Genomic DNA, 24,859 nt, shown 5'->3' with positions numbered 1-24,859 from the left:
AAGCCTCGGCGCTGTCGGACTTGGGAGGTGAGCTCACAGGCTTGTCAGCCGCGGGCTTGTTGGGCGTCGCCTTGGAAGGCGTAGCCTTGGCGGACGCGGACTGAGCTTGCTTGCGCGCCTTGCGGGTGCGGGTGCTCGAGCGCTTCTTGAAGGGCACGACGCGTGAGGCAGCCACGTTGGGGTTGACCATGATGTCGTCCTTGAGCGACTCGAACTGGGTGGCTGAGGGCCACAGCAGTGTGATCGTGTGACGAGAGTCTGCGACATGGTGATGTACAAACGATGGAGGACACAACTCTGAGATGTCSGTCGGCTTGGTACGGGCGCCGTCGTCCTTGGTGGCCACAAACGTCATCTCGACGAAGTGGTGGGATGGCACAAACAGACGGGCGCTGACGGGTGATGAGGCGCCAGTGAGAGTGCAAGCGTTGCCGCGGAAGTGCTCAACAAGCTTGCTGAGTTCGGCAGAAGAGTAGGCTTTGCCTTCAACGGTCAAGCCACGGAGTGCACTGCTATCCTTAGAGGCAGCAGTGCCTGATGGGTACGATCTGCTTACACGCATGTGCAAGCGCAGACCTTTCATGTAGTCCTCTGGCAGCAGCGCTGCGCCAGGGTAGAAGATTCGCACGTCGTATGATGACTGCGATGAGGGTGGCGCACGATCATTGATCGGGCCATACCTTGCGAAGAATGACTCCGCTCCCATTGTAATCTGTGACAGGGCACTCACCTGAGTACTGCTGTTGTTGATTGAGAGTTGATGTATTGACTTTGCTAGATTGAGTGATCGAGTAACAGATAGTAACTGTATCACTCGTTTCGGTTTTTCTAATCTTCATCAAAAAAGGCACGGGAACTATCCCCCTTATACCTCGGTATTCTCGAGGTCAAAAAGTTTTTGCTCTACTGAGATTCGAACTCAGATGACTGGATTCAAAGTCCAGGATACTAACCCTTATATGATAGAGCATTTGGATTTGAGTTGTTTCCAATTCTCAAACTTTATCGGAAAATTATGTGTTTTTTTTTTTAAAAACTAAGTTAATTATGCATGAACTAAAATGCTATCAATCAATTAAAAATGCTATTAATAGGAAGTAAAATATATATTTCTATTTCCTTAATCGATTGGTAATAACAACTTCCTTTGATCAATCACGTTTATGATTTTTTTTTTGTTTATTTTAGATCACAAAATATCCTGATTGGTGGGGGAGCCATCCCATAGGGCGAAAGCGTCCTTCCATCCTATGATTGAAATCTTGGTTGTGCCCACTTTGAGCTTTATGATCTCGCAAAGTACGATCATCACCACACACGCATTTCTCAAGCTCATCAAATTACCCCCACACAGACAATGATTCAGATAGACTTTCACACAACTTGCCCCACCCATTACACTCAAGTGTGCCAAGCAGGATTCATTCATTAAAGCAATTCTTTAGCACACACAAACTGGGCGGCAACACAAATAATAACCATCATTGCACAAGCAACACCAATACTACTCCATCCATTCAGGACCACTTGTCAATAACGCCCTTAATCCATCTTCACTGCACCACCAACCTATTACCTATTACAACTACTACAACTATACACATATTCTCCAAACCTTCATTTGGACCCTTTTGGCCTTCACCCGCCCTTTCCACATCATTCAATCAATCAATCAATCAATCAAACATTGTATTACTACATTACACTATACAAACTATATAACTACAACAATGGGCTGCACAATCAGCACGGAAAAGAAGCAAAGTTCAGCAATTGACAAAGAGCTGGCAAATGAAAAAAGACACTTGGACAGGGAAATCAAAGTCCTGTTACTAGGTATGTGTTTTGTGATCCATCCATTCACTCACTGGAATCATTCCAATCACTCAATAGCTCATCACACACTAACACACTCAATCGACCACCCAATCAATCAATCAAATATTCAGGCGCTGGAGAATCTGGCAAATCAACAATTGCCAAACAGATGAGATATATACATACGGATGGATTTAAGGATGATGAGGTTAAGGATTTTAGGGACATTATGCAATCAAATGTATTACAATGTCTACAGACTTTGATTAGAAATCTGGAACAATTCAATCTCAATGTTGAGGATCCATTAACTGATCGCGCCAAACATTATGCACGATGCAACACCTTTGAACTGCCACTAGAGTCACACATGTGCGATGACATCAAAAGTCTATGGAGTGACCCAGCCATCCAACAACTCTACGAAGATCATCGTGACAAGATCAATCTTCCAGATGTAGCAGGATAGTATGTATTGCACATGAGTGATTGGAATGATTCCAGCCCCCACCCCACCACATACTCACACTTCAAATCATAGTTGCATGAAACATATTGATAGAATTGGAGCGGAGGATTATATACCGACACAGGATGATGTATTGAGATGTCGCCAGAGGACCACGGGCATGAAGGAGACAGAGTTCATGGTGGAGGATGTAAAGTTTAGGTTGCTGGACGTGGGCGGCCAGAAGAATGAGAGGAAGAAGTGGATGCACTACTTTGACGACGTCCGTACAATTATATTCTGTGTATCACTTAGTGATTACAATATGAATCTGGTGGAGGATGGCGCCACAAATCGCCTGCAGGACAGCGTCAAGCTCTGGGCGGACATTGTCAACAACCCGCTGTTCAAGAACGTGTCGATCGTGCTGTTCTTCAACAAGAACGACCTGTTCCGCGAGAAGATCATCAAGGATCCAATTGTAAACTATCATCGCGAGTTCCAAGGCGGCAGTGACTATGACCGCTGTCTGGAGTTCATTCGCAACAAGTACCTGTCACGTGTCCCACCTGGCAAGTCCATCGTGGCCCACGTCACCACTGCCATCGACGTCGAGAACATCACTGTAGTGTTTGATGCCGTTCGCAGGAACATCATCAATCAGATACTCAAGATACACTTTTAGACTCCCACTCCTTCTTTCCTTCCTTCCTTCCTTTACAACTTTTCAAAGATCTTGGACCAAGAGGCCTCGAGGCCTCCTTTGATCCTGGACCTTCCAAACCCACTACTCCCCTCCCTCCTCTATTACACTCTGCAGTGTCTATCGATCTGACATTGACTCTTCCCATCGATATTATTTATAATAATAAACCTTGAAACAAACTTGTAAATTGATCAATCAATCACAAATCAGTGCACTGAGCGAACTCAATCAATCAAAAACACAACTCCATTTCAGGTAAAAAGTGATCAAACACGCCCAATCACACAAACGGATTCTCAATCAAACAGATACAGATACTAATGTCATCATTATTGGAAGAATTGACAAAGAAGAGATCACTTAGGAATGTGGAAACGATCGTTACGAATAAAGATGGTTCAAAGGTTGTCATCAATATGAATCAAAATGGACACGAGTCTGTTGGATTGGCAGTGGATGGCGCACCATCATGTGGCTACATCATTGATAGATCACCCGATGACAAGGTGTACAAATGCGACTTGTCCACATATGGCGACAAGGCACGCCTCTACATTGGCTCACAGGATGCAGCATTCAATCGAGAGGAACTATCCCATAACTCAATCACAATGATTTTGAACGTTGGCTTTGGCATCCAGAACGCATTCACAGCCGACCCCTCCATTACCTACCTAAGCGTGGACATTCTGGACGATATTGATCAGAACATAGTCGATTGCCTGCCACCATGTTTCAAGTTCCTGGACGAGGCAATCACTCGAGACACTGGCGTGCTGGTACATTGCAATGCTGGAGTGTCGCGCAGTGCTACGGTCCTGATCGCATTCCTCATCCGTCGTCTGCGGCAGCCACTATCCATCTGTCACTCCATTGTCAAGAGCGCTCGAAAACAAGTACAGCCCAATCAAGGCTTCATGAAACAGTTGGCCAACTATGAGCGAGTAGAGTTGGCCAACCTCCAGCGACTGTAGCCAGGCCAGTGGACATCATTAGGTCAAAGGTAGTCAGCTTTATTCGAGCCAAATATATATGTATATTTGTTTTAATCAAAGAGACCCATTCCCATATCGTCATCGGACTCCTCCTTCTTCTCCTCCTTCTTTGGAGCAGCAGCGGCGGCAGCTGGGGCGGCGGCGGCAGCGGCAACTGGGGCAGCGGCGGCAGAGGCAGCTGGGGCAGCACCGATCTTACCCTTGCCAGCGGCAATGAGGGCAGCGACGTCCTTGCCAGAGAGCTCAGCAATCAGGGCATCGACGCGGGCAGAGTCAGACTCAACACCGACGGAGCTGAGGACCTTGGCGACATCAGCAGCAGATGGGGAGGCGTTTCCTCCGAGGGTGAGCAAAAGGTAGGCAGCAACGTATTTCATTCTGTTTGTTTGTGTTGTTGTGTCAAAGTGTTTGATTGAGTGAGTATGATGATCTTGTGTTGCTTGCTATTGCTGTGTCGCCCACCCCATCCTCATCAATCGATTGTGTCATATCGCTTGAATGTCAAGATGTTCACTTTGTATCGCTCGCTTCGTATCCATCACATTGCGTTGTATCGTGTCCATCAATGATGCATTTGGAGATGGTGGATGGATGATGGATGGATGTATCGCGCTGTTGTTCAATTGGATGAAAGATATATACTTGTTGATTGGATGTGAGTATGATGACCTAAGTGTAAAGTGATGAGCAAGATACAATACTTCGTCAAGTTAGCAGTGCTTGGGGGTCGATTGGCGAGGTGCACATGCGTCGAAACTGAGAAGGATACACATTCTCATGAGAAAATTAAAATAAATCAATTTGTTTGATTCTGAAACGAATGAGGCGAAGTTCATTTTTGATCACTATCTCAATTAATGATCACCTGTCTCTGGGTGTTTGGGAGTACTTTCGCGAGACGAGTTCAACCATTATCAGTAAACCTTGATTGAATCAAAGAGCAGTTGGAAATTGAGATGGTGGACATTAATCATAAGAGTAACAATCAAAAGATTGATCCAATATTATTCCAGACACTTGGTTTGGCATCAGATTAGATATTAGTTGGATGATAAATTAATAAACAAACTTGATTTAGTTCCATAGCGGCTTGTGTGTTATAGTATGTGATTGATTTGAATTATTATTCCAAAATTGATAAGTTTGGGGAATCATTCCAGATACTTAATATTAAATCATTCGACCACTGAATCGATCATCAATCATATAAAAATGAAGAATTTTTAAAATCCAATCGATCTCAATTAAGCATTTCATTTATATAAAGATAAACATAGATATGTTGGAATTCAATGACAAAGTTAAATATTATTATGATAAGGAAGAGGAAGAGAATTATGAAGAGGAAGAAGAATATGATGATGATGATGATGAAGAGGTGAAGAGAGTGGTCATCGTGTTTGATGAACAACAACAACTAATAAGACTGTCAACATCATACTTTGATCAATTATCAATATTGACCTTTGTAAAGATAATCAATTGTATGAATGATAGATACTTTGAAATGATATATCTGATGCTCACTTGTAAACGATTATATAATAATATAATGAATAACAAACTGGTCAGATTCAATCAATATGCACATGATGATCTTAAACAACAATATATGAGGTTGTTGCGTTATCAATCACCTTCATATTTGCCTGCATCACTCACACATCTAGAGCTGGGACCATCGTTCAATAAACCTTTGATCAATTCGTCGCCCAATGAGGCCTCATCCCGGTCTGCCACACTGTCACTGCCTCAGTCACTCACATACCTTGACTTTGGAGATTCATTCGATCGACCGATACTGCCAGGCATGCTACCATCATCGATCACATCGTTGAGGTTTGGCAAAGGATTCAATCAGATGATAGCGCCAGACACTTTGCCCAGCTCACTCAATTCTCTCTCGCTTGGAAGATCATTCAGCCAAACGATCACTCCAGGAGCACTGCCAACATCTCTGGAAAGTCTTACAATTACTCAAGGAGCCATATTAGATTCAAGATCACTCCCGCCATCACTAATCACATTGATCGTACTAGAGTATTTTTACAATGATCGGTTCTCACAACATATCTTACTGCCTCATACATTACAGACTTTGGTTCTTCCATTCTTTTTTGACTTTCCACTGATTGATGGCGTTAGTGGGATGGCGATACTACCTCAATCAATAAGGAAGTTGAAATTTGGAGTTGGATTCAATCAACAATTGCCCGTAGGGTCATTGCCAAGTTCTCTCACAGAGCTGAACCTGGGAGGATACAATCATCCAGTCACATTGACCGATTGCCTCGCATCATCATCATCATCACAAATCACATCATTGACATTTGGTGATTCATTCAATCAAGGGATCATGCCTGGCGCACTACCCCAATCACTCACATTGTTGAGTCTGGGAATTCAGTTCAATCAAGAGATCGCACAAGGAGTGTTGCCAGAGTCACTCGGGACATTGATCACCAAGTCCAAATATCTGGTCAAAGTGGCAGGCTGGTCGTATCCAAAATCATTAACGTCAATGCTCATCGGTTTTGAATACACAATTGAGCGTGAAAGCATACCATCATCGCTCACATCACTGGAATGTATCGATACCAACATGGACTTAAGTGGCAACCTACCTCAACTTGGCTCACTGGTCGAGCTGAAGTTTGCCCCCGATTACAAATGCATCTTTGAAGGTAATGATTCTGCCTTTTCGAGCATCAGATGTCTGGAGCTTGGCAAGCGTCTCGCCAAATACGGTAGGTATGCAAGTGTTCCAGAGATGCTCACTCATCTTACTTTGAGTGGGTGGAAGGACTTTGGCTTCTTGCATAAAACGTTGGAGGGTACTCAGCCACGTCGTATTAACCTATTGATCAAGGAGATGTTGAACATTGGTGTTGGGGCCAACGTGCCTCCGTCATCAATCAGTCTCAAGTCATTCACATTGTGGGGCACGATACACAGTGGACGACGTGGTGGTCGTCGCATACCCAACCGTGAGGCACAGTTTGTCCAAACATTAGTTGCCAATGTACCCAATGTTGAACTATACCGCATTGGATTCCAATATGATCAAGAGTATGGCTTTCAGAAAACAGTACACGTTCGGATGATTGATGAACAACATGCAGCGTGTATCATTCGGGTCCATGTCCAAAGGGACCAATACAATGACTATGATCCATTGTACTTCCAAACACTTCATTTCACATGTGATTAGATGTAGATAATAAATAATAAACATGATGTGATTGATTGATGCCTCGGGACATCCATTCGTTCATTCATTCATTCATTCATTCATTTCCATCAACTATGATCCACCAAGTAGACGCTTGGTCTCCTCTGACTTCCTCATATGTATAATCTGTGTCGTGTATGAGTATACCCAGAAGTTCCAAATACCTGATTGATTGAGTGATTGAATGAGTGAGTGATTGGAATAGTTCCATGGAAGAATGATTGATCTTACCTTGTGATGGTATTAGGATACTCTCAAAGACTAGGAGTGGATAGAGTCTACATCCAGTAGCAAACTCGATGATGTGCTGTATAATGTCTGGGAACCAAATGATTATAAATACAAGAATATACATTGCCAGTCTAGTTGTAATTGTAATGTCAATATGTCTTAAACGATCTGTTTGTTGTTGTTCAATTGATTGATTGATCATTTGATTGACTGATTGAGTAAGTATATTGATCACACACGATAGTGATGTGATGGACATATATAGTGCATTCCAAGCATACCATTGATACCAAGTCTTGATTGGAACTTCTCACGGAATAATCTCTTTAAACGAATGTAATAGAATATACATATAATCATACACAATGTCAATGGTACGAACCATAAACATATCTCTTGTACCCATTTAAGTTCACACCTAACATCCATTGATTGATTGATTGAGTGAATGAGTGAGTGATTTGGAATGATTCCATTGATGTCCAAATATGGATACATACCATCCAGATGATGTAACAACTATTGAGTTGGAGAATACCAATGATGAAGTGATCACAAATGATATACCAAGTGCAATTCCAGAGAATATCTTTAAGAGATGTGGACTGGAATAGGAGTGTGAGTGATTGGAATAGTTCCAGTATGTGAGTGTAGACTTACTTTTGATCATGAACTGGCGATGCAAGTTGAGTGTAGAGATAGAATGATATACATGCAGTCCAAAAGAATGTGGAAAGGTACCAGAATTGGATGTTGGCTCGAAGGAATATACAAGGTGATAGGTAGAATCCTAATATATGCACGGTCTTTGTGTAGTCCCTCATGTCGCTGAGCAGGTATCCAGTTGAGGCAATGATATCAATCGATGAGAATAGATCAGACACTGCCAGCATGAACACCAAGAATGGTAGTCGAGAGTATGTTGTATTTCTATTGTTATAAGGTGTGGTTGTTGATCCATGGCTGCTGCTGTTGCTGCTGCTGCCACCACCGCCAGTTGAATGTGTATGCGTCGCAGTCATATATTGCATCGAGTCATTCTTGTTGTTATTTGACGTGGATGATGTTGATGGGTTGTTGGCTGCAGCGGCCTTGTCCACCAAGTACTCATTATATCGCCTGTAAAGATAGAACGTAATTGTGAGCAGACTACCAATCACAGATAGTGCAGCGATCACTATATTGATAATGTACAACGCCTGTCTCTGTGATTGTGATGGCGAGGCACAGTCTGGCATGTCTTCTACTTTGTCTATTTGATTGATTGATTGACTTTATGTGATTGAATGAATGATAGAATGAATAAGTGATTAGGAATAATGAGCCTCAGAGTGTAGTGTAGTGGCTCTGGGAACAAGATGATAAGTTGATGGAAGAAGTATCAAGGTGGTTCACACTAGGCCTCCAAATGGTGGAACTAGGGGGAGGAACAGACACCATCTAGGGGGTGGTTTATGTTGGTGATAGGGTGGGTCGGGATCAAAACACACATCTTTCAACACAGCAGCAAATATCATCACCTGATCGTTTTGATCAAAAAAACAACAGATATTTCAAGATATCTCTAAAAATATAAATCCGAACATGGTCAAGTGGTAAATGTAATAAAGTTTGTAGAATATGAATAACAAAAGGATAAATATTATCTAAGAGATAACATAGAAATGAAAAGATTCATTTTAATCACTTTTACAACAAATAATCATTCAATCATTAAGATATATAAACATTCAATTAAGAATTAATTGATAGATATTAATACTTTAAAAAGTAATTAAATGAATGTTATATTTGATTAACATTATTAGAATTCCAATGACTATTCATTCATTCAATCATTGACATGTTCGAAGATACACACACAACATTTCAGGCCAATTTGGCGGCTTTTGTGAAAAGACCGAGGAGGTGTGCGAGTGTTTGGAAGTCCAAATGAAGTCAAATAAAGTTGTGTGTTTGAAGCCTTCAACAATCATTCATTCATTCATTCATTCAATCATTATCACAGGTAGAGAGTATATATAAGTGTACAACGACCTGCTTTGTGTGTATCTGTACATAACCTTTAATTATTATTATCATTATTATTTATAGAGAGAAGAGAACAATAAAGATAGAGCGAGAGAGAAGAGAGAAGAGACAGAAAGTTTGATAGATTGATTGATTGAGAGAGCGATCATATTTCAACAGTAGATATACATAGATCATATATACATATACACTATATAGATAAGGAAGGATGGGGTCGGTGGCACATCGTCAACGAAAGGGCGCCAAACATAACATTAGTCAACAACAAGTTCAAGATGAGGACGAGGAGATCGACATTATGAATGATAGTGATGATGATGATTCATCAACCACTACAACTCTAATGATGAGTGGCAGTAGTTACACTGCCAATGCTACAACTACAACAACAGCAGCGGCAGTATATACAGTGGCACCACCAACAATACATCATCTGCGGAAGAACAACACAAATAGTAGCAGTAGCAACAGCAATAGTAGCAGTAGCAGTAGCAGTATTGGTGGCAAGAGTACAATGAAGAAGCAACAGCAACATCGCGACGCCAATCATGTCACCAGTGAGTCAAGCGACGATGAATCATCATCAAAGGTTGCATCTAAAAGGTATGTGGAAGGTCCATCAATCATGCCATCCCGAATGAATGAATGAATGACTGACGATCAAACATACATAGACCATCAAGGAGTGATGATGACAGCACAAAGAAGAAGCAGAAGCAGAAGAAGAAGTCTACGACTACAACTACAACGACATCGACTACGGCGAATTCAAAGAAGAGGAAGAGTGGTGATGGAGGATCAACATCGACAGCATCATCATCATCATCGACAAGCGACAATCAATCAGGAAAGACAAAGAAGCATCGAAAGAGTGGAAGTGAAGATGGCATACATATTACAAAGGAGGAGGACGAAGATGTCACTGTTCAGATAAACGATGTCGAGAACTTTGATCAAAGTTCGAGCAGCAACAACAACAACAGCCCAGGCAGGAGTACTATTGCAACAAAGATGCCACCAAGTAATAGTAGTGGCAATAAGCTGAGTCGTCATTATCAGCAACATACAACTGTGCCACCGAAGCTAAAGAACAAGAAGCTGCCACATTCAAACCTGCGATACTCTACCACGGCAGAGACCACGCCAGATCACAGCAGCAGTGGCTCAGACACTGAGATCAACATCAACACATCAGACAGCGAGCGAGACGATGTCAAAGGCAAGGACAAGGGCAAGGACAAGGACATTGGTGTGGACAAGGACAAGGACAAGTCAAAGTCCAAGGACAAGGACAAGACCAAGGATAGCGACAAAGACAAGGACAAGGACAAGGATGAGGATACATCAAAGAAAGAGAGAAAGAAGGAAAGAGAGAAGAAGAAGAAGAAGGAGAAGGAAAGAGAGAAGGAGAAAGAGAAGGAGAAGGAGAAGAGCAGGAAGAAGAAGAAGAAGAAGTTGCTGAAACAGCAACAGGAGCAACAAGAACAACAAAAGCAACAACAACAGCAGCAGCAACAGCAACAACAACAACAGCAAGAGTTACATCATGAACAACAACAGCAACAACAACAGCAACAACAACTTCAGCTGCTGCAACAACACCATCATGTGGTGCAACCAAACACGACGACATCCAACGAACTGGATCACACATTCCTGGCGCCATTGCCCACGATACCTCTCTCCTCCAAGCACAATCAGCATCATCATAGTCACCCTTTCCATCCACATCCACATCCGCACCCACATCCACATCCACATCATCACATGCCCGAGCACTCGGCAGCCCCACCCTCGCTACCATTCTTTGCTCCATTTTCGCCAATGATGACTTTCCCCATGCCACTGGCTTCACCTATATCACCGAGCGTCATGGACCTGGCACCACTGCCCATGCTCTCGCCAGTGTGCTCGCTAACGTCACCGCTCTCACCACTATCTCCTCTGCAATCGCCCGTGTCGCCATCGTTCGCGACGATCAAGGCCGACGAGAGGAAGGAGCGACACCCCAATAGCATCTTTGGCAACCTGCTCACCAAGAAGGAGCCGGTCGTCGTCAACAACCAGCCCGTCAAGCATCTCTCCATTGGCCCCAACAATCCCACCATCCTCATGCATTCGATCATATCGGCGGCAACCAACAAGGTGGCGGCGGCGGCAGCAGCTGCACACGCAGGAGCCACCGGAGTCGGCGGAGTCGGGGGCGCGCCATCCACCGATCAGCTCAACACGATCGTGTCGGCGCCAATGTCCCTCGTTCTGCCTTCGTCCATACCAAAGTCATACAGCTCGCTGCAGGGCGCGGCCGACCAGCAGGGCCTGATCGGTCTGTCAACGGCTGGCATGTCCAGCTCCAAGCGCTCAAAGCGATTCACAATGGACCCACACGTGCAGAAGCACTTCCAGGCCACGGTGTGGTACGAGGAGGAGAAGATGCTGTTCCGCGAGCTGTTCTGCGCGTATGGTCGCGAGTGGCACATCATCTCCACACTGATGTGCGGCACCAAGTCACCGACACAGATCAAGAACTTTTACTACGACGTGCGACTCACACTTCTGGCGCCATTGTTTGGCCTACAGATGGATGAGACGAGGGCGCGCATCACCATTCCGCATCAGGCACAGGCGCCTCCCTCACCCGTCGCATCAGCGACCACTCTAGACTCTGGCGCATCGCCAATTTCTGACACACCGATGGCAACACCCACAGGCCCGGCAACGATGGCAACACCCACAGCCACCGCCGCCACAGCTACTGCTTCACAATCACCCTACACGCAAGCCACGCCCACAGTTGCTGGCCCCAGCCAGCTTTGAAGAGGCCGTCCATCTCTGATGAAGACCCTCGCATGAAGAAGAAGGCAAGAGCATCAAGGAGAGTATGTTTATCGATCGCCATCCCAATGACTCGCTCGCGCCTAGCTGATCACTAACGACACAATCCTAAACTACGCGCAACACAGTCATTCAGATTCAGCAGGAATGTAACGGCACAGTCAAGACTGCCCAAGAACCCTTCAAAGATCAACAAGAAGACGACAACAACAGAGAGCGTTAATGCCTTGGCAGAGTATCAGGTGGGCGCAGCAGCATTTTATTTCTATCAGCACTATGAGATCTTCCCGCAGGGCAAGTGGTTCGAGGTGAAGGTGTTGGACGTTGGCGACGAGACCACACCCAAGCACGCGACAAACAACACCCTGCCCACCGAGCCCAAGAACATCGACAGCGTCAAGGGACCCAAGTACAAGGTGGTCATGTTCAACATGAACAAGACCAAGGGTTTCTGGGTCGGTGCGGACGAGCTCAAGCGCGAGATGGGTGTCGGTCAGGAGGTCTGGGAGTTCAGTGCTGACCCCGAGGAGGAGCAGCAACCCGTGGTCCACAGCCACCACAATCACCACCACCACCTCCAAGGCCCACCCACTCAAACAGTCATTCAGACACAGATGGTCATCATGTCGACGGCCGGACAGGACACTGTTGGCAAGATTGTAGAGTCAGTGCTGCAGTCAACAGATCGTGTCAAGTTGCAGCTGTGGCTGGAGGCCAAGCTCGACACAATGACGCCCAATCCCAACATCAAGTTCCCAACATTTGTGCAGTCGACTGCCAAGACTGAGCCTGGCACAGTGGCACGCGAGTCACTCGCATCAATACCGGCATTCTCAGCGGACTTTCTCAATGTTGGATCAATGTCTGTGGTGGCCAAGCAGAAGTGCTTCTTTGAATACATCTCATCGATCTTTGAGGAAAAGGACTTCATATCGAACTACAACTCGATCTTTGGCAGCTGTCAGTACATCTCAGACATCAATGACAGGTCCATCATCACACTTCTCTTTGACAATGTTCTAAAGGCTGCCGAACAAACAGTCACAACACTCCTAACAAAGGACATTATCATCAAGAAGGCACCATCAAGCATCACTTCCACGATCAAAGAGAAGCCAGCGATCACATATCCCCATCCACATCCACATCCACAGCCTCAGATATCTCAAACTGCAACAACAACTATGAGAGCGACACAAATGCCCAACAACAAAACAAACATCACAACTCCTGCCGTAGGGACGCCGCAGGCAACTCAGACAAGACCACAACAACCACAACCACAACAACAACCTCCTCAGAGTAAACCAATGGCAACAACAACGACGACTACAACTCAGCCAGCTCCAGCTCCATCACCAACGGTCCCTGCACCCTCTTCGACTCCAGTAGCAACGCCACCAGCACCAGGTGGTGCTACCCCTGTACTATCCAAACAACCTGCAGTAACATCAACAACTTCTACAACACAAACGACGACTACTGGCACAGCAACAATTACACAGACATTGGCCAAGCCAATGGCCACGACCACGACGACACAACAAGTTACAACAGCACCAGCAGCACCAGCAGCAGCTAAGCCAATGGCAACTACGACGACACAGCCATCAGCATCAGCAGCAGCAGCAGCGCCAATGATATCAAAACCAAGTCCGAACTCGGTTCCTCCCACAACAGCGACAACAGCAGCACCAAGACCCATTGGTGCTACTGCACAACCTCCAACTCCACAGCCACCACCTCCAACCACTCCATCCACATTAAAGAGCAGTCCACAGCCTATTACGAGCCAACCCAAGGCAGCAGCTCTGACGACCAACACCAACATAGCCGCGACAACATCAACGACAACAACAGCACCAACACTATCATCATCTTCACAACCTCTACCAGCATCATCATCGATCCAGAAGCAACCAGCTAAACCAGCTGGTACTACTCAACCGCCACCTGCACCAGCAGGTGCCTCAACGCAGAAGCCAATTGCTGCCTCTCCATCCCAACAACCACCACCATCAATATCAACGCCAACTACACCAATGCCGACATCATCCCCTGTTTCAAAACAACATTCAACTGGCACACCAGCAATGCCCAACACTGCGCCAGTCAAGAAGGGAACTATTCAAGGGCCACAGGTGATCATAAATGCAGCTGGTCAAAAGATATACACCTGTCCATGTTGCATTCACAAGAACCCACCAAAGGTACCTCCACCCTCAAACATTCAGCAACAGGTGGCCAAGCCAAGGCCAGCCACATCAACAACGCCTGGCGCACCTACAACAACAGCACCTGGCACGGTCAAGCCACCAGCACCAGCAGCAAGTCCACAGACCCCTCAGACCACTTCATCAAAGGTTGCACCGACTCAGCAGACTACGACAGGTGCAGCTGTAGCACGTCCCCAGACAGGACCAACGACTGGCACTGGCCCAAGCACTGTTCCATCGGCAATGTCCAAGGGTCCTCCAACACCAGTAGGACAACCGACAATGGTGTCAAAGCCAATGGCAAAGCCATCCTCCTCCATAACCACAGCAGCTCCTTTGGCCAATGGACAAGGAACGACCCCTATCCCGATCAAGACACAACCTGGCTCATCCACAACCGCGACTACACCTACACCTCCTTCATCTTCCACCATCACATCCTCATCTACGCCACCTGTAAAAACCCTTAACACTACAACAACATCGACAACAATAGCGACGTCCAACAACAACAACGCCGCCACAACCACCACCACTCATGTATATCCACACGCTGGCACATCCACAACCTTCAATATCCTCTTCAATCCAGAGAAGAGCCACGCACCATATAAGCTATTCATTGGTAAACGAGAACTGCTACTAGAGTGCAGGCGACTACTCCGTCTACAATGTTCAAGGATCAGTGACCTCAACAAGCAGAGTAAGTTATCTTCAGCCAACCCAACAATGAACATGTACACTAACAAACAAACAAACCAAACAAATTAGACATTGAAAGCGAGAAGGATACGATAGAGGTGATCAATCGAATGAAGGAACTCATCAAAGAACTCTCGGACTACAAGTTCCTGTTGCTAGAGACTGCATCTGAGCGCTACACAATATTCAAGCAATCGATTGGAATTGAATAAAGCAAGCAAGCAAGCAAGCAACCTTGATGAGATAGACGTGTCCCCAAACGAGGACTTGATTGATAAACTAAAGACAACACCATCATGGTCCACACTCGCAAACTTGATTGATCGATCGGATTGGTTGATTGATCATATTCATTTGAAAGAAGAACGAAAGACACTTGAATAAAGTGCTCCCAAATTGAGGGACACTGCTGACTGGAACTTTGTTGTTGAGTTGGTTGATATTGGTTGTGAAAGACGACATTGATCACTTCTTTCTTCCCTTTCCTTTGATCTCGGTGTCGGGTACGACGTGGACACATATCTTGATGTCCTTTGGAGCGCTTGGATTCATTCCTCGTGACCAATCGTATGATACACCATAGGCATACAATGTGTTGTCTGCATTGAATGACGCCGAAGTGATAGAGTTGGGCTGTTTGTTGAATTGCTTTAGTCTGCTCTTTGAGTCCTTGTCCCAGAAGCTGAATGTTCCATCTGATCCTGCTGTGGCAAACGTTGTGTATCGATGAGCAAATGAGATATTGTTGACTGCATATGCCACCTCTGGCTTTTGTGAGCTCTTCTCCACCGGGTCTCTATGACACTTGAATGTGAATGTATAACTGATGTTTGATTGAGACCAAGTGAATGATGTGTTATGTCATGTCAGTGTTGTGTGCGTTGTTGACAGGCTCTGTTATCTCACTCAAGGGTACTACTACTTACTCTGGATTCTCTTCGAATGATTGAATGGCAACTCTTCCCTCTATTGAACCAAGGGCGAATCCCTTCTGATCTGTGAACAGGGCGATACATCTTGTTTGATATTTGAGTGGGGATTCAATGCTCTACATATGATTGATCGATTGATTGATTGAATGAGTAAGTGAGATGATTTTCTCAATCAGTAGTTGCACTATATATAACATACCTTGAATGGTTGGTTTGGATTGTTCATGTTGAATACATGTGCCTTCCTGTCAGCGGTCGCAATGGCCAATGTCTCACCGACAACGTCCATTGAATAGACACGCTCTGGTAGATCGATTGAAAAGACTGGATTCTGTTGTCTGATGTCCCAGTACTTGAGTGTCTTGTCCCAGCTACCTGTGACCATTACATTCTTCTCTTTAATCCAAAACAGGTCCTTAATAGGTGCGTTATGCTGAGGGTGATAGAATGTTCATTTGTTAGTTGATTGATCGATTGATTGATCGCGAAGATGATACATACCTGAGCGATCTGTGTAAGTTGATTGGTAGCCAAGTCCCACAACTTTGCCTTGTTATCACATCCTCCTATCATCACTTTAGTGCAATCCTATATGTATGAGGAACTTGAATGTTAGTTATATCGATTGATCAACATGATTGAATGAATGAATGGTCGTAGTGATGAACATACAGGCATCCAATCTGTACATAGAATCGGTGCTTCGTAGTCAGCCATTGCCTTTGGTACACCTTGAGGTGCTGAGTAGCTCGATGCAGTGATCTCCCAACATCTGACCTTGTTATCCCATGATCCTGCAATGAGATAGTTCTGCTGTGGTGAGAACTTCAAACATGAGATACTATCACTTGGAGGACTTGGCAGTTCTGTATCACCTTGTGAAAACATTATTTATTGATTATAAAACAAAGGGATGTATGTATATATGAATATGTTGTTATTATTATTATTATCTGTTTGTTATAAAACAACAATGAAGATTGGCGCTTCATCATGTATTTAAAACTTTGCTTTGACCCATAACTTTAACCTAAAAAATGAAATCTGATGCTTTTGGTGAACTTGCGTGGTACCAGCTCAGATCTGACAAGTTTGGATACATAACTTTATCACTTCTATGTTTGGTAGTGTTACATTGTCAATAGAATGATTCTTGGAAAATAGCATAGATATCCTCTCTAGAGCTAGCTTGAGTTGAAGACAGGTCACAATTATTTGTTTTAATCAATACAACAACAAACAGATAATACTAATACTAATAATAATAATAACAATGTTAGCTCATATGTCTATTATTAGTAATGTTCTAACTAATAGAACATTATTAAGATATATAATTTCATTGTTTAGATTATATAATAGTAAACAGATTGTAAACAGTTGGTCAACTACAACAGTGATGAACAAATTATATATTCAATTGCTTAGTGATGGGTTCAAAGAATCTCCATCAATGTCATCTTATGATCAATGGACTGAGGCTGCGGCCATTATCAAACACAATCACTTTGGTCTTCTACGAGATAGAATCAAACGAAGTCTGCACATCAATCTCTGCTCGAATGATGTTACACAAATATGTTCAAGCTCCACCATCGACAAGGACACATTCACAATGTTCTACAATCGCTATCAATCATACTTTGACAATACGGACTGTCTTATGAATGCAGTCAAAGCTGGCAACCTGCCTGTTGTTCAGATACTTCTCGAGCAGACCAAGCCTGTTGTGTTTAAACGAGAGGTCGAATTGATGAAGGAGGCAATAGAGCGCGGTCATTACTACGTCGTCAAATACCTTTGGGATCTTGAAACACCATCGCATCGTGCCGAACTGGAGAGACGATATAAGTACCTGGTCAAGAGGGTCCTCGCAAAGAGATCGTCCAATACCATCCGTTTGATGCTCGAACCAAACTCATTCACAAAGGATCTTGCCGACAAGTATCTGACATACTCACTACAAAGACCACAAGACATCATACTCACAGAGGACCAACAACTCATCGAGTCATTGCTACCTGATATTGCAACATCAATCAACGATGGTGAGCCAATACCATCGATGATGAGCAGACTTGGACAACAGGCTGAGAAGTTAATAGCACAACTCAGGCTAATGTGCTCAAGTTGTTCAATCGATACAGATGGTCTAAATGATATCGCATCATCGTTACTTGAGAAATCAATCAAGGACACAACATCATTACAACAACAACATCATGTTCCAGTCCAATCTCAAAGTACACTGGACGATGGTACTCGACTGGCCTTTATCAAGATTGGCGAGTTGTCTACAATCATCAAGGCAAAGACAGTGTTGAAGAAGAAGATTGATCGTGCCAAGTATCAAACATTCTTTTTGGATGATTATATACGAAGTGGTGACAGCCATCTCATACCATACCTGATCGATCGAAACATTGCCAAACACTACAGAGTCTTCAACAGCATTGTCAAGTATGGTTGTGTGGAGCAGGCTCATTTGGCAATCAAACATATAACATCAAATGTTAATCCTGGTGCCCCACTCAAACGTCTCCCCACCACGCTCTATCAGAGCTTCCTCGATGCCCACGATCATAACAAGAGTCTCAAAGTGATCATCTATCTCAACTCAATGGGCATCACTGTGAAGAAGAATATTGATCGTCGGATGTTCAATGGTACAATGGACATGTTGCAATTCTTATTGTCCGATGGCAACAAGATATTCCCTTTGAATAGGTTGTCACTGTTTGTGTTTGACGGCAAGCAGCTCGAGTATTCCATGAGTACCAAGCCGAATCTTATCAAAAGGGAGTCCATCAAGTTTATTGCCAAGTTGGCCGCAATGAATGACAATACAGATATCATACAGGTACTACGACAACGCACTCCAAACCTTCTCACCCACTGTTTCCTAAGTCGATATTCATTGCTCAATGGTGGTCCTCATCTAAGTGTCTTCAAACTGCTCACAGAGGCCAAGTTGTATGATGAAACATGCAACTATTTTTGGTCGGATGTTGGCAAGCTTGGCAATATCCAATTGTTGGAACATATCTTGGAGCACTGGCCTATGACGAGCAAGGATACAAGGCGTCGATCATTGCATACCATGTTGGAAAATGCTACAAGATGTTCACAACTCAATTTCATGATGCATTGTTTTGAACAACATACGAAGATGATGCCTCAAGCACATAACTATATCACTCTGGCCATTATGAATTCAAATTCAAACCTTGTGGACAGTCTATTCTCCATCGATCCCACTGCCTGTAAAGGCAAATTTGAGGAGCTGATTCAAACTGCCATTCAGGATTACTCCCGTGTTGGACCACTCGATTGTGTCTTGGAGTGGTCCGACAAGCTCGACGTCAAGTCACACGTCCTGACAACCATTCTGCCTACAAAGACAAAGATGTTGATCAATAGACATGAGGTCCAAATGCTACAACATCTCTTGGACATTGGAGCAGTGTTTGATACAAAGGGCGTGCACATGATGGAGGCCTACAAATCAAATCCATCAATTCAATCGATAATTGCAGAGTATAGACTACGGAACTACGAGAATAAGAAGCGTTCAATGGACAAACAAACAACATCTACAAAGCCAACCAAGGTGACAAAGAACTGATCATAATAAACAAATGTTGGTCAAGTGATTGATTGGGTAGAAGTGGATGTGGGGGTGGATAGTTGGAAAGTTGGAAACAGGGAACAAAGTGGGAAAGTCGACCCATTATTGATTGGTTAAGTGATACATTAGTTGGCAGCTGCTTTCGGAGGGCTAAAGCCTTACTAGTTACTTCGTTTACGCAAAATCATTAGGTCGTGGGTTCAACTCCCTCGGTGTGTATCCAATCACACCTAGCTCAGCGGAAGAGCAAATGAATAACATACCTCCTAGTCGCTGCAAACCCTCTTTTTAACCATGTTGGTTCTAATCACCTTGGCAGACTATTGGTGATTGACCCTTAATAGACAAGTTGACCATGATTGCCATGAGGTGGATAAATCCATAGTTGGGGCGGAGACTTCTTCGAGATGTCCAGTGTCCATTCTCTGGTTTGATCAATCAAATAAAATAGTTGGAAATAAATAAATAAATAAATAAATATATTTTACATGATTACTTCACTCCATCCATATCAGGTGATATTGATTGATGCTGGAACACTATGGTTGTTGTTGTTGTTGAACTCGGTGCTCTAGCAAGAGTGACTTTTCATACATCTCGTCATCATTCAATATCTGTCGCTCGTGAAGTAGTTGTTGGAGTAAATCCACTCTCTTCAATGGATAGGCCTGTTGACGATAGCTATCCATCGTGTTGATAATACAATGTATCGATCGCATCTTGTCCAGATTGAGTACGCTCACATTGCCAACAACACTACTTGGTGAATGACCTTGAATATGATGTTGATTGGGTTGCTCGAGTAGTGTGGCAGATGAGTCACCTATCGCGAAAAGGTCCTTTGAATAGATGCCAACGTAGGGGATCAGTGGCGCTTTGGATAGGTGCAGGCGCTCGCGATACGCCCTGTGATTGTTGTCGCTGTCAAACAATGCCTTTAGTGCGTCGAATGTGAGCATCGACTTCTTGGACACCTTCTCCCAGCTCTGTGCCAAACGTTTGATTGCATAGTGTTGTAGTCCCATGGTGAGCGCATAGCTGGCGTGGAAGTTCTTGATCTCCAGCAGGTTGTTGGCAATCTCAATGAATCGCTCAAAGATAACGGCGCGCTGGGCTGGCGTGGGCACAGCCACGACCTCTGATCCCACCCATGAGCTCCATCGATTGAAACTAGCCACCATATTATGGAACATTGGCGATTGCTCCGGCTTGTCAAAGCGATTGAGCAGGAACTCTTGCTTGGACAGCTGTTTGAATGTGCGCTCGTCGATCAATGTCACCTGCATCGCGATCTCGGACAAGTCGGCATCAAAAATGTCAAAGACACGAGCCGATCTTGTGTTCGCCAGCATATGCATGTGTTCGCCTTGGTGTGTCTGACTGCGTGCCAACGGAGCAACCTTGCCAAAGGATGATGGTGATACATTGGACTTGCCCACGGGCAACAGATAGCTGTAGGCATCGATCGCGCTCAGACTAACAAGGTCGCCATCGAGCAGGAGTTTGGATCGCTCAAAGAGGTAGTCTAGCTGCTTGATCTCCTCCTTTGATGCACTGAGTGTCTCCTCTCGGGCAAATGTGCCAATGAGTCGCAACACCTCGTTGCCATCGGGTGTGGGCCAGAATATTGCTGGTCGAGTCTCGACCACACTGCGCAAGACAAAGAGCACGCGCTCACGGAGCTTGGACTTCCATGACAAGCCAAAGTCAATGCTCTGGTGACCGATAAATATACCGACCAGTGTCTGTACGTACTGGAATGTCGACATGAAGTATTCGTTGTGTGTAAGGTTGAATGTATCCAGCAGTGCATCATCAACATAGTTTACATCCGTCAACTTGGATATAATCCTATCGATTGGTGCAGTCTTTACAATCTGGCGACCCTTCTTGATCATATAATGTACATTATCGCTCATATCCTATATGTGTGAGTTCGTGCCAGAGTGTGAGTAAGGTGTACTTGTTGCCAGGACCCATGTACCCAACACTTACGGATAGGATATCCAAGTGGTTGTCAAGGATGTAGTTGAATAGGCGGATTGATGCCTGAGTGGAGGGAAGGTCGAGAGAGGCGCCAATGGTCAGGGGTCCAAAGACTTGTGAGAGCTGGTCGTGGATCTCACGCTTGGTCGGATATAGTGACATAGACATGGACATTGAAGCGCTTAGGCCAAATGCCTGCATGTCCGGATTGATGATTGAGCTACGATACAGGTTGACATGGTGGTCGGTCAGCCTAACAAAGTGACCAATCAGCTGACGGAACAGTGACCAGCATGCCTCGTGGCGGGAGAAGATCACGGATCGTACCATACTCAGCTTGTAGAATGGCTCGTCGACGGCGTCGCACGCCAGCAGTTCCTCGGGGAGCAAGGGTTGTGGCAGCGATCGCAGGAAGTGTTTGAGAAGATCACCTACATCATGGGCTGGCGTGATGAAGTGTTTGAAGCAGTCCTCCTTGCCACGTTTCGTTTGCAGGATCAGTGATTCAAGCATCGACACTGATGGAGGCTTGCCAAGGCTCTGTCCCGCAGAGGTGTCATCGCTGGACTGCAACAAATCTTCCATCTCATCCATTGATATCTCTGTCATTCCAATCGCAGGTGGTCTATCATAACGCGATAGTTCAGTGGCGGTGGCTGTTGGCTTCATTGCATTGATGACCTTGCTCTGTTGCTGCTGCTGCTGATGTTGCTGGAGGTATATAGTGATGATTGTGTTGGTAGAGGACAGTTGCTTGTTGCTGCCCTCGACCATGGCCTCAAGGTGCTCAAACAGTCGTGTGGCAAAGATGGGACATGCCGAGCGGTCGTCAACGCGCAGCTGTTCGATGGGCACACCAAACACATCCTCTCTCAAGTACATCTGTGACGTGTCCTCCTTGCTCTTCCTCGATATGAGCATCTTGTTGATGCGCTCGTGTGACTCCATGACGTTGCCCAACTTTTTGGCAACGCGGCCACCGCCCTTCATAATGTTTAGCAGCGTGTTTGTACGTTCACGTGTGACCACTGGGGCGTCCTTGGGTGGAGAGCCTACTGTTGTTGGAAACTCTTGCTCGTTATTCTTTGGTGATGAAGGGGGGCTGGGAGTAGATGCCTGGGCCACGGGCTTGCCAAAGGTGAGGGACATGCGGCCAGCCTTGAGTGGAGTTGAGTACTTCTGTCCAAGTTGAGTATCTGGTGCCGATGCACCAGTGATTGTTGGTGATGTCGTGCTTGAAGCTTCGCTCGTGGATGTTGTTGTGTGATTGTCTTGTTGTTGTTGTTGTTGTGTCTGGTGCGACTTTGATGGTTTCTTTGTGACGAGCTGATGTACAATATTGTCAATGACCTTCTTCTTCTTGGATGAGTATGATGGCATTGAATCACTCCTTGATCGAACTACCAGCAGGTTGTCCGATGTCTGGCTGCGATCCTTGATACTGAACGATGTGAAGCGTACACGGCCCTTTGGCTCCTGTCCAGCCGCCGCAGTCGATGACACCTTTGGCATGAGCATAGTGATTGGCTTGACATCTGACAAGGCCTGTACATGGTTCCACTGTCTCAAGCAAGCCATATGCACTGCATCTACGTTTTCAAACATTCCAAAGACATACTATTTGATTGATTAGGTTGTTAGTGTGTGTGAGGGGTGATGCTGGGCCGGGGCTGGAACTATTCCAATCAAAACATACCTTGTGACTTCCGATGGCCAATTCGATGGAGCTGCCAATGACGAGGGAGGTCACTCGCTTGATACGACGAATGTCGCGGAATGAGAAACATTCCTTGATCTCGCTCTTGAAGATCATGCTGTAGAAGCAAATGTATGATGATGTGATGTACAGTTTGCCAGCCTTTGAAATATGTCTACGATATGCGCATGGATACTCTGCCAACAGGGCCTCGCCTTTTGGCAAACCAAAGATCGCAACAACATCAATCTTGTCCTTTGACAAGGTGGTCGTCGATGACTCTGTCGCGCTCGCCGTCGTTGGGATTGAGCCAGAGGCTTGAGTTGATGTCGCTGAGCTATCATGCGACGATTGCAACAGCAATCCTTTGACCTTTCCAACAATGCTGTGCTTGCGATGCATGAGTGGGGAGTTGGGCGGTGCACTGACTTCTTTGGGAAGTAGCGATATCTTGTTGAGTGGCAGCGGGTCGACGATGGGCGGCAGCGACACCACGGGTAGCTGAGGCATCGACGAAGACATGTTCTTGCTGGGCGATGGTGCTGGTATCGAGCCACTTGTCTTGAGTGGTGTGGGTGGGAGAGGCTTGCCATTCGACGAGGAGGTGGATGGCGGCGAGGGGCCTTCATGGAGCTGTGAGTTCATTCCTGTTTGGAGATGGAATGTTGGCGATTGATAATGTGATGGTGATTGATTGGTTGAAGCTGCGCGCACTCTACCAATGGTGCCTACACGCCATCCGCCTCCACCGCCTCCAGGTGGACTTCCAGGTCCATCCATCTGAGGACTCTTTGGTCTCGAGAACATCGATGGTGATGTTGATGTGGTGATAGTTGTCGTAAACATCGTCTGTTTCCTATAGGGTAGTGGTGACTTGCCTGGTGTTGGAGGTGACAGCTGAGTTGTATGTGTTGTAGTAGTAGTATCAGGTGATAGTTGTTGATGTTGTTGTTGTTGTTGTGGTGGCTTGCCACCTATGATTGTAAGTGGTGGTGTGGGTGGCAATGATTTAGAGGGTGGCATATGTGGCAGTGGCTTCAGAGGGAATGTTGTCAATGACCCAACATGAGGAGGATGTGGTGATGTCGATGGTTTGAATGACATCCCTATCTATATATATATGTATATATCTATCTAAGAATGTATGTGTATTTATAAATATATATGAATGAATGAGTGAATCATAGGATGTTTGATCATTATGACATCAACCAACAGTGAGTGTGATTGGATTGATGGATGTACATCCTGAAGCCAACTGATGATTGGGCAAGGTCAACAACACCGTCTAAGGAATGAGAAGTATGAATGAATTGACAGAACAGAGTAGATAGTTAGTTTGGGGGGTTGTATAAGGTCTACCCTCAAATCACTCACGTCACTCCATCCCTTCCCAATGTCAT

The 24,859-nt window shown here is 45.0% G+C and overlaps 11 protein-coding genes across 11 annotated transcripts; 6 read left to right on the top strand and 5 right to left on the bottom strand.

The window, feature by feature from the left end:
• Window positions 1–44: 44 nt before the first annotated feature.
• SAMD00019534_068630 (hypothetical protein) lies at window positions 45–706 on the bottom strand (the record flags this gene model as incomplete). Its single annotated transcript, XM_012897975.1, has 2 exons — window positions 45–258; window positions 351–706. 2 exons carry the CDS (start codon window positions 704–706, stop codon window positions 45–47), a joined length of 570 nt encoding a protein of 189 aa, XP_012753429.1.
• Window positions 707–1,730: 1,024 nt separating this feature from the next.
• Window positions 1,731–2,951, top strand: SAMD00019534_068620 (hypothetical protein; the record flags this gene model as incomplete). The annotated part of the gene is made up of 3 exons (XM_012897974.1): window positions 1,731–1,836; window positions 1,950–2,286; window positions 2,360–2,951. The coding sequence occupies 3 exons, from the start codon at window positions 1,731–1,733 to the stop codon at window positions 2,949–2,951; spliced, it is 1,035 nt and encodes a 344-aa protein (XP_012753428.1).
• A 341-nt stretch (window positions 2,952–3,292) lies between these two features.
• SAMD00019534_068610 (hypothetical protein) lies at window positions 3,293–3,946 on the top strand (the record flags this gene model as incomplete). The annotated part of the gene is made up of 1 exon (XM_012897973.1): window positions 3,293–3,946. One exon carries the CDS (start codon window positions 3,293–3,295, stop codon window positions 3,944–3,946), a length of 654 nt encoding a protein of 217 aa, XP_012753427.1.
• A 71-nt stretch (window positions 3,947–4,017) lies between these two features.
• SAMD00019534_068600 (hypothetical protein) lies at window positions 4,018–4,344 on the bottom strand (the record flags this gene model as incomplete). Its single annotated transcript, XM_012897972.1, has 1 exon — window positions 4,018–4,344. One exon carries the CDS (start codon window positions 4,342–4,344, stop codon window positions 4,018–4,020), a length of 327 nt encoding a protein of 108 aa, XP_012753426.1.
• A 1,364-nt stretch (window positions 4,345–5,708) lies between these two features.
• On the top strand, window positions 5,709–7,148 carry SAMD00019534_068590 (hypothetical protein; the record flags this gene model as incomplete). The annotated part of the gene is made up of 1 exon (XM_012897971.1): window positions 5,709–7,148. A coding segment is annotated over one exon (1,440 nt), but the record flags the coding sequence as incomplete, so codon positions are not given.
• Window positions 7,149–7,277: 129 nt separating this feature from the next.
• Window positions 7,278–8,692, bottom strand: SAMD00019534_068580 (hypothetical protein; the record flags this gene model as incomplete). The annotated part of the gene is made up of 5 exons (XM_012897970.1): window positions 7,278–7,363; window positions 7,431–7,598; window positions 7,712–7,848; window positions 7,931–8,035; window positions 8,091–8,692. Coding segments are annotated over 5 exons (1,098 nt in total), but the record flags the coding sequence as incomplete, so codon positions are not given.
• Window positions 8,693–9,669: 977 nt separating this feature from the next.
• SAMD00019534_068570 (hypothetical protein) lies at window positions 9,670–12,278 on the top strand (the record flags this gene model as incomplete). Its single annotated transcript, XM_012897969.1, has 2 exons — window positions 9,670–10,064; window positions 10,136–12,278. 2 exons carry the CDS (start codon window positions 9,670–9,672, stop codon window positions 12,276–12,278), a joined length of 2,538 nt encoding a protein of 845 aa, XP_012753423.1.
• A 32-nt stretch (window positions 12,279–12,310) lies between these two features.
• Window positions 12,311–15,426, top strand: SAMD00019534_068560 (hypothetical protein; the record flags this gene model as incomplete). Its single annotated transcript, XM_012897968.1, has 3 exons — window positions 12,311–12,340; window positions 12,425–15,215; window positions 15,284–15,426. The coding sequence occupies 3 exons, from the start codon at window positions 12,311–12,313 to the stop codon at window positions 15,424–15,426; spliced, it is 2,964 nt and encodes a 987-aa protein (XP_012753422.1).
• Window positions 15,427–15,679: 253 nt separating this feature from the next.
• SAMD00019534_068550 (hypothetical protein) lies at window positions 15,680–17,034 on the bottom strand (the record flags this gene model as incomplete). Its single annotated transcript, XM_012897967.1, has 5 exons — window positions 15,680–16,037; window positions 16,141–16,262; window positions 16,346–16,579; window positions 16,648–16,734; window positions 16,819–17,034. The coding sequence occupies 5 exons, from the start codon at window positions 17,032–17,034 to the stop codon at window positions 15,680–15,682; spliced, it is 1,017 nt and encodes a 338-aa protein (XP_012753421.1).
• A 565-nt stretch (window positions 17,035–17,599) lies between these two features.
• On the top strand, window positions 17,600–19,771 carry SAMD00019534_068540 (hypothetical protein; the record flags this gene model as incomplete). Its single annotated transcript, XM_012897966.1, has 2 exons — window positions 17,600–19,119; window positions 19,384–19,771. 2 exons carry the CDS (start codon window positions 17,600–17,602, stop codon window positions 19,769–19,771), a joined length of 1,908 nt encoding a protein of 635 aa, XP_012753420.1.
• Window positions 19,772–20,313: 542 nt separating this feature from the next.
• Window positions 20,314–24,560, bottom strand: SAMD00019534_068530 (hypothetical protein; the record flags this gene model as incomplete). Its single annotated transcript, XM_012897965.1, has 3 exons — window positions 20,314–21,696; window positions 21,770–23,377; window positions 23,457–24,560. The coding sequence occupies 3 exons, from the start codon at window positions 24,558–24,560 to the stop codon at window positions 20,314–20,316; spliced, it is 4,095 nt and encodes a 1,364-aa protein (XP_012753419.1).
• Between the last annotated feature and the right edge of the window lie 299 nt (window positions 24,561–24,859).

The sequence above is a fragment of the Acytostelium subglobosum genome (assembly GCF_000787575.1).
Source record: "Acytostelium subglobosum LB1 DNA, scaffold: scaffold13, whole genome shotgun sequence".
Taxonomy (NCBI): domain Eukaryota; phylum Evosea; class Eumycetozoa; order Acytosteliales; family Acytosteliaceae; genus Acytostelium; species Acytostelium subglobosum.
This window is presented reverse-complemented; position numbering and strand designations above follow the sequence as displayed.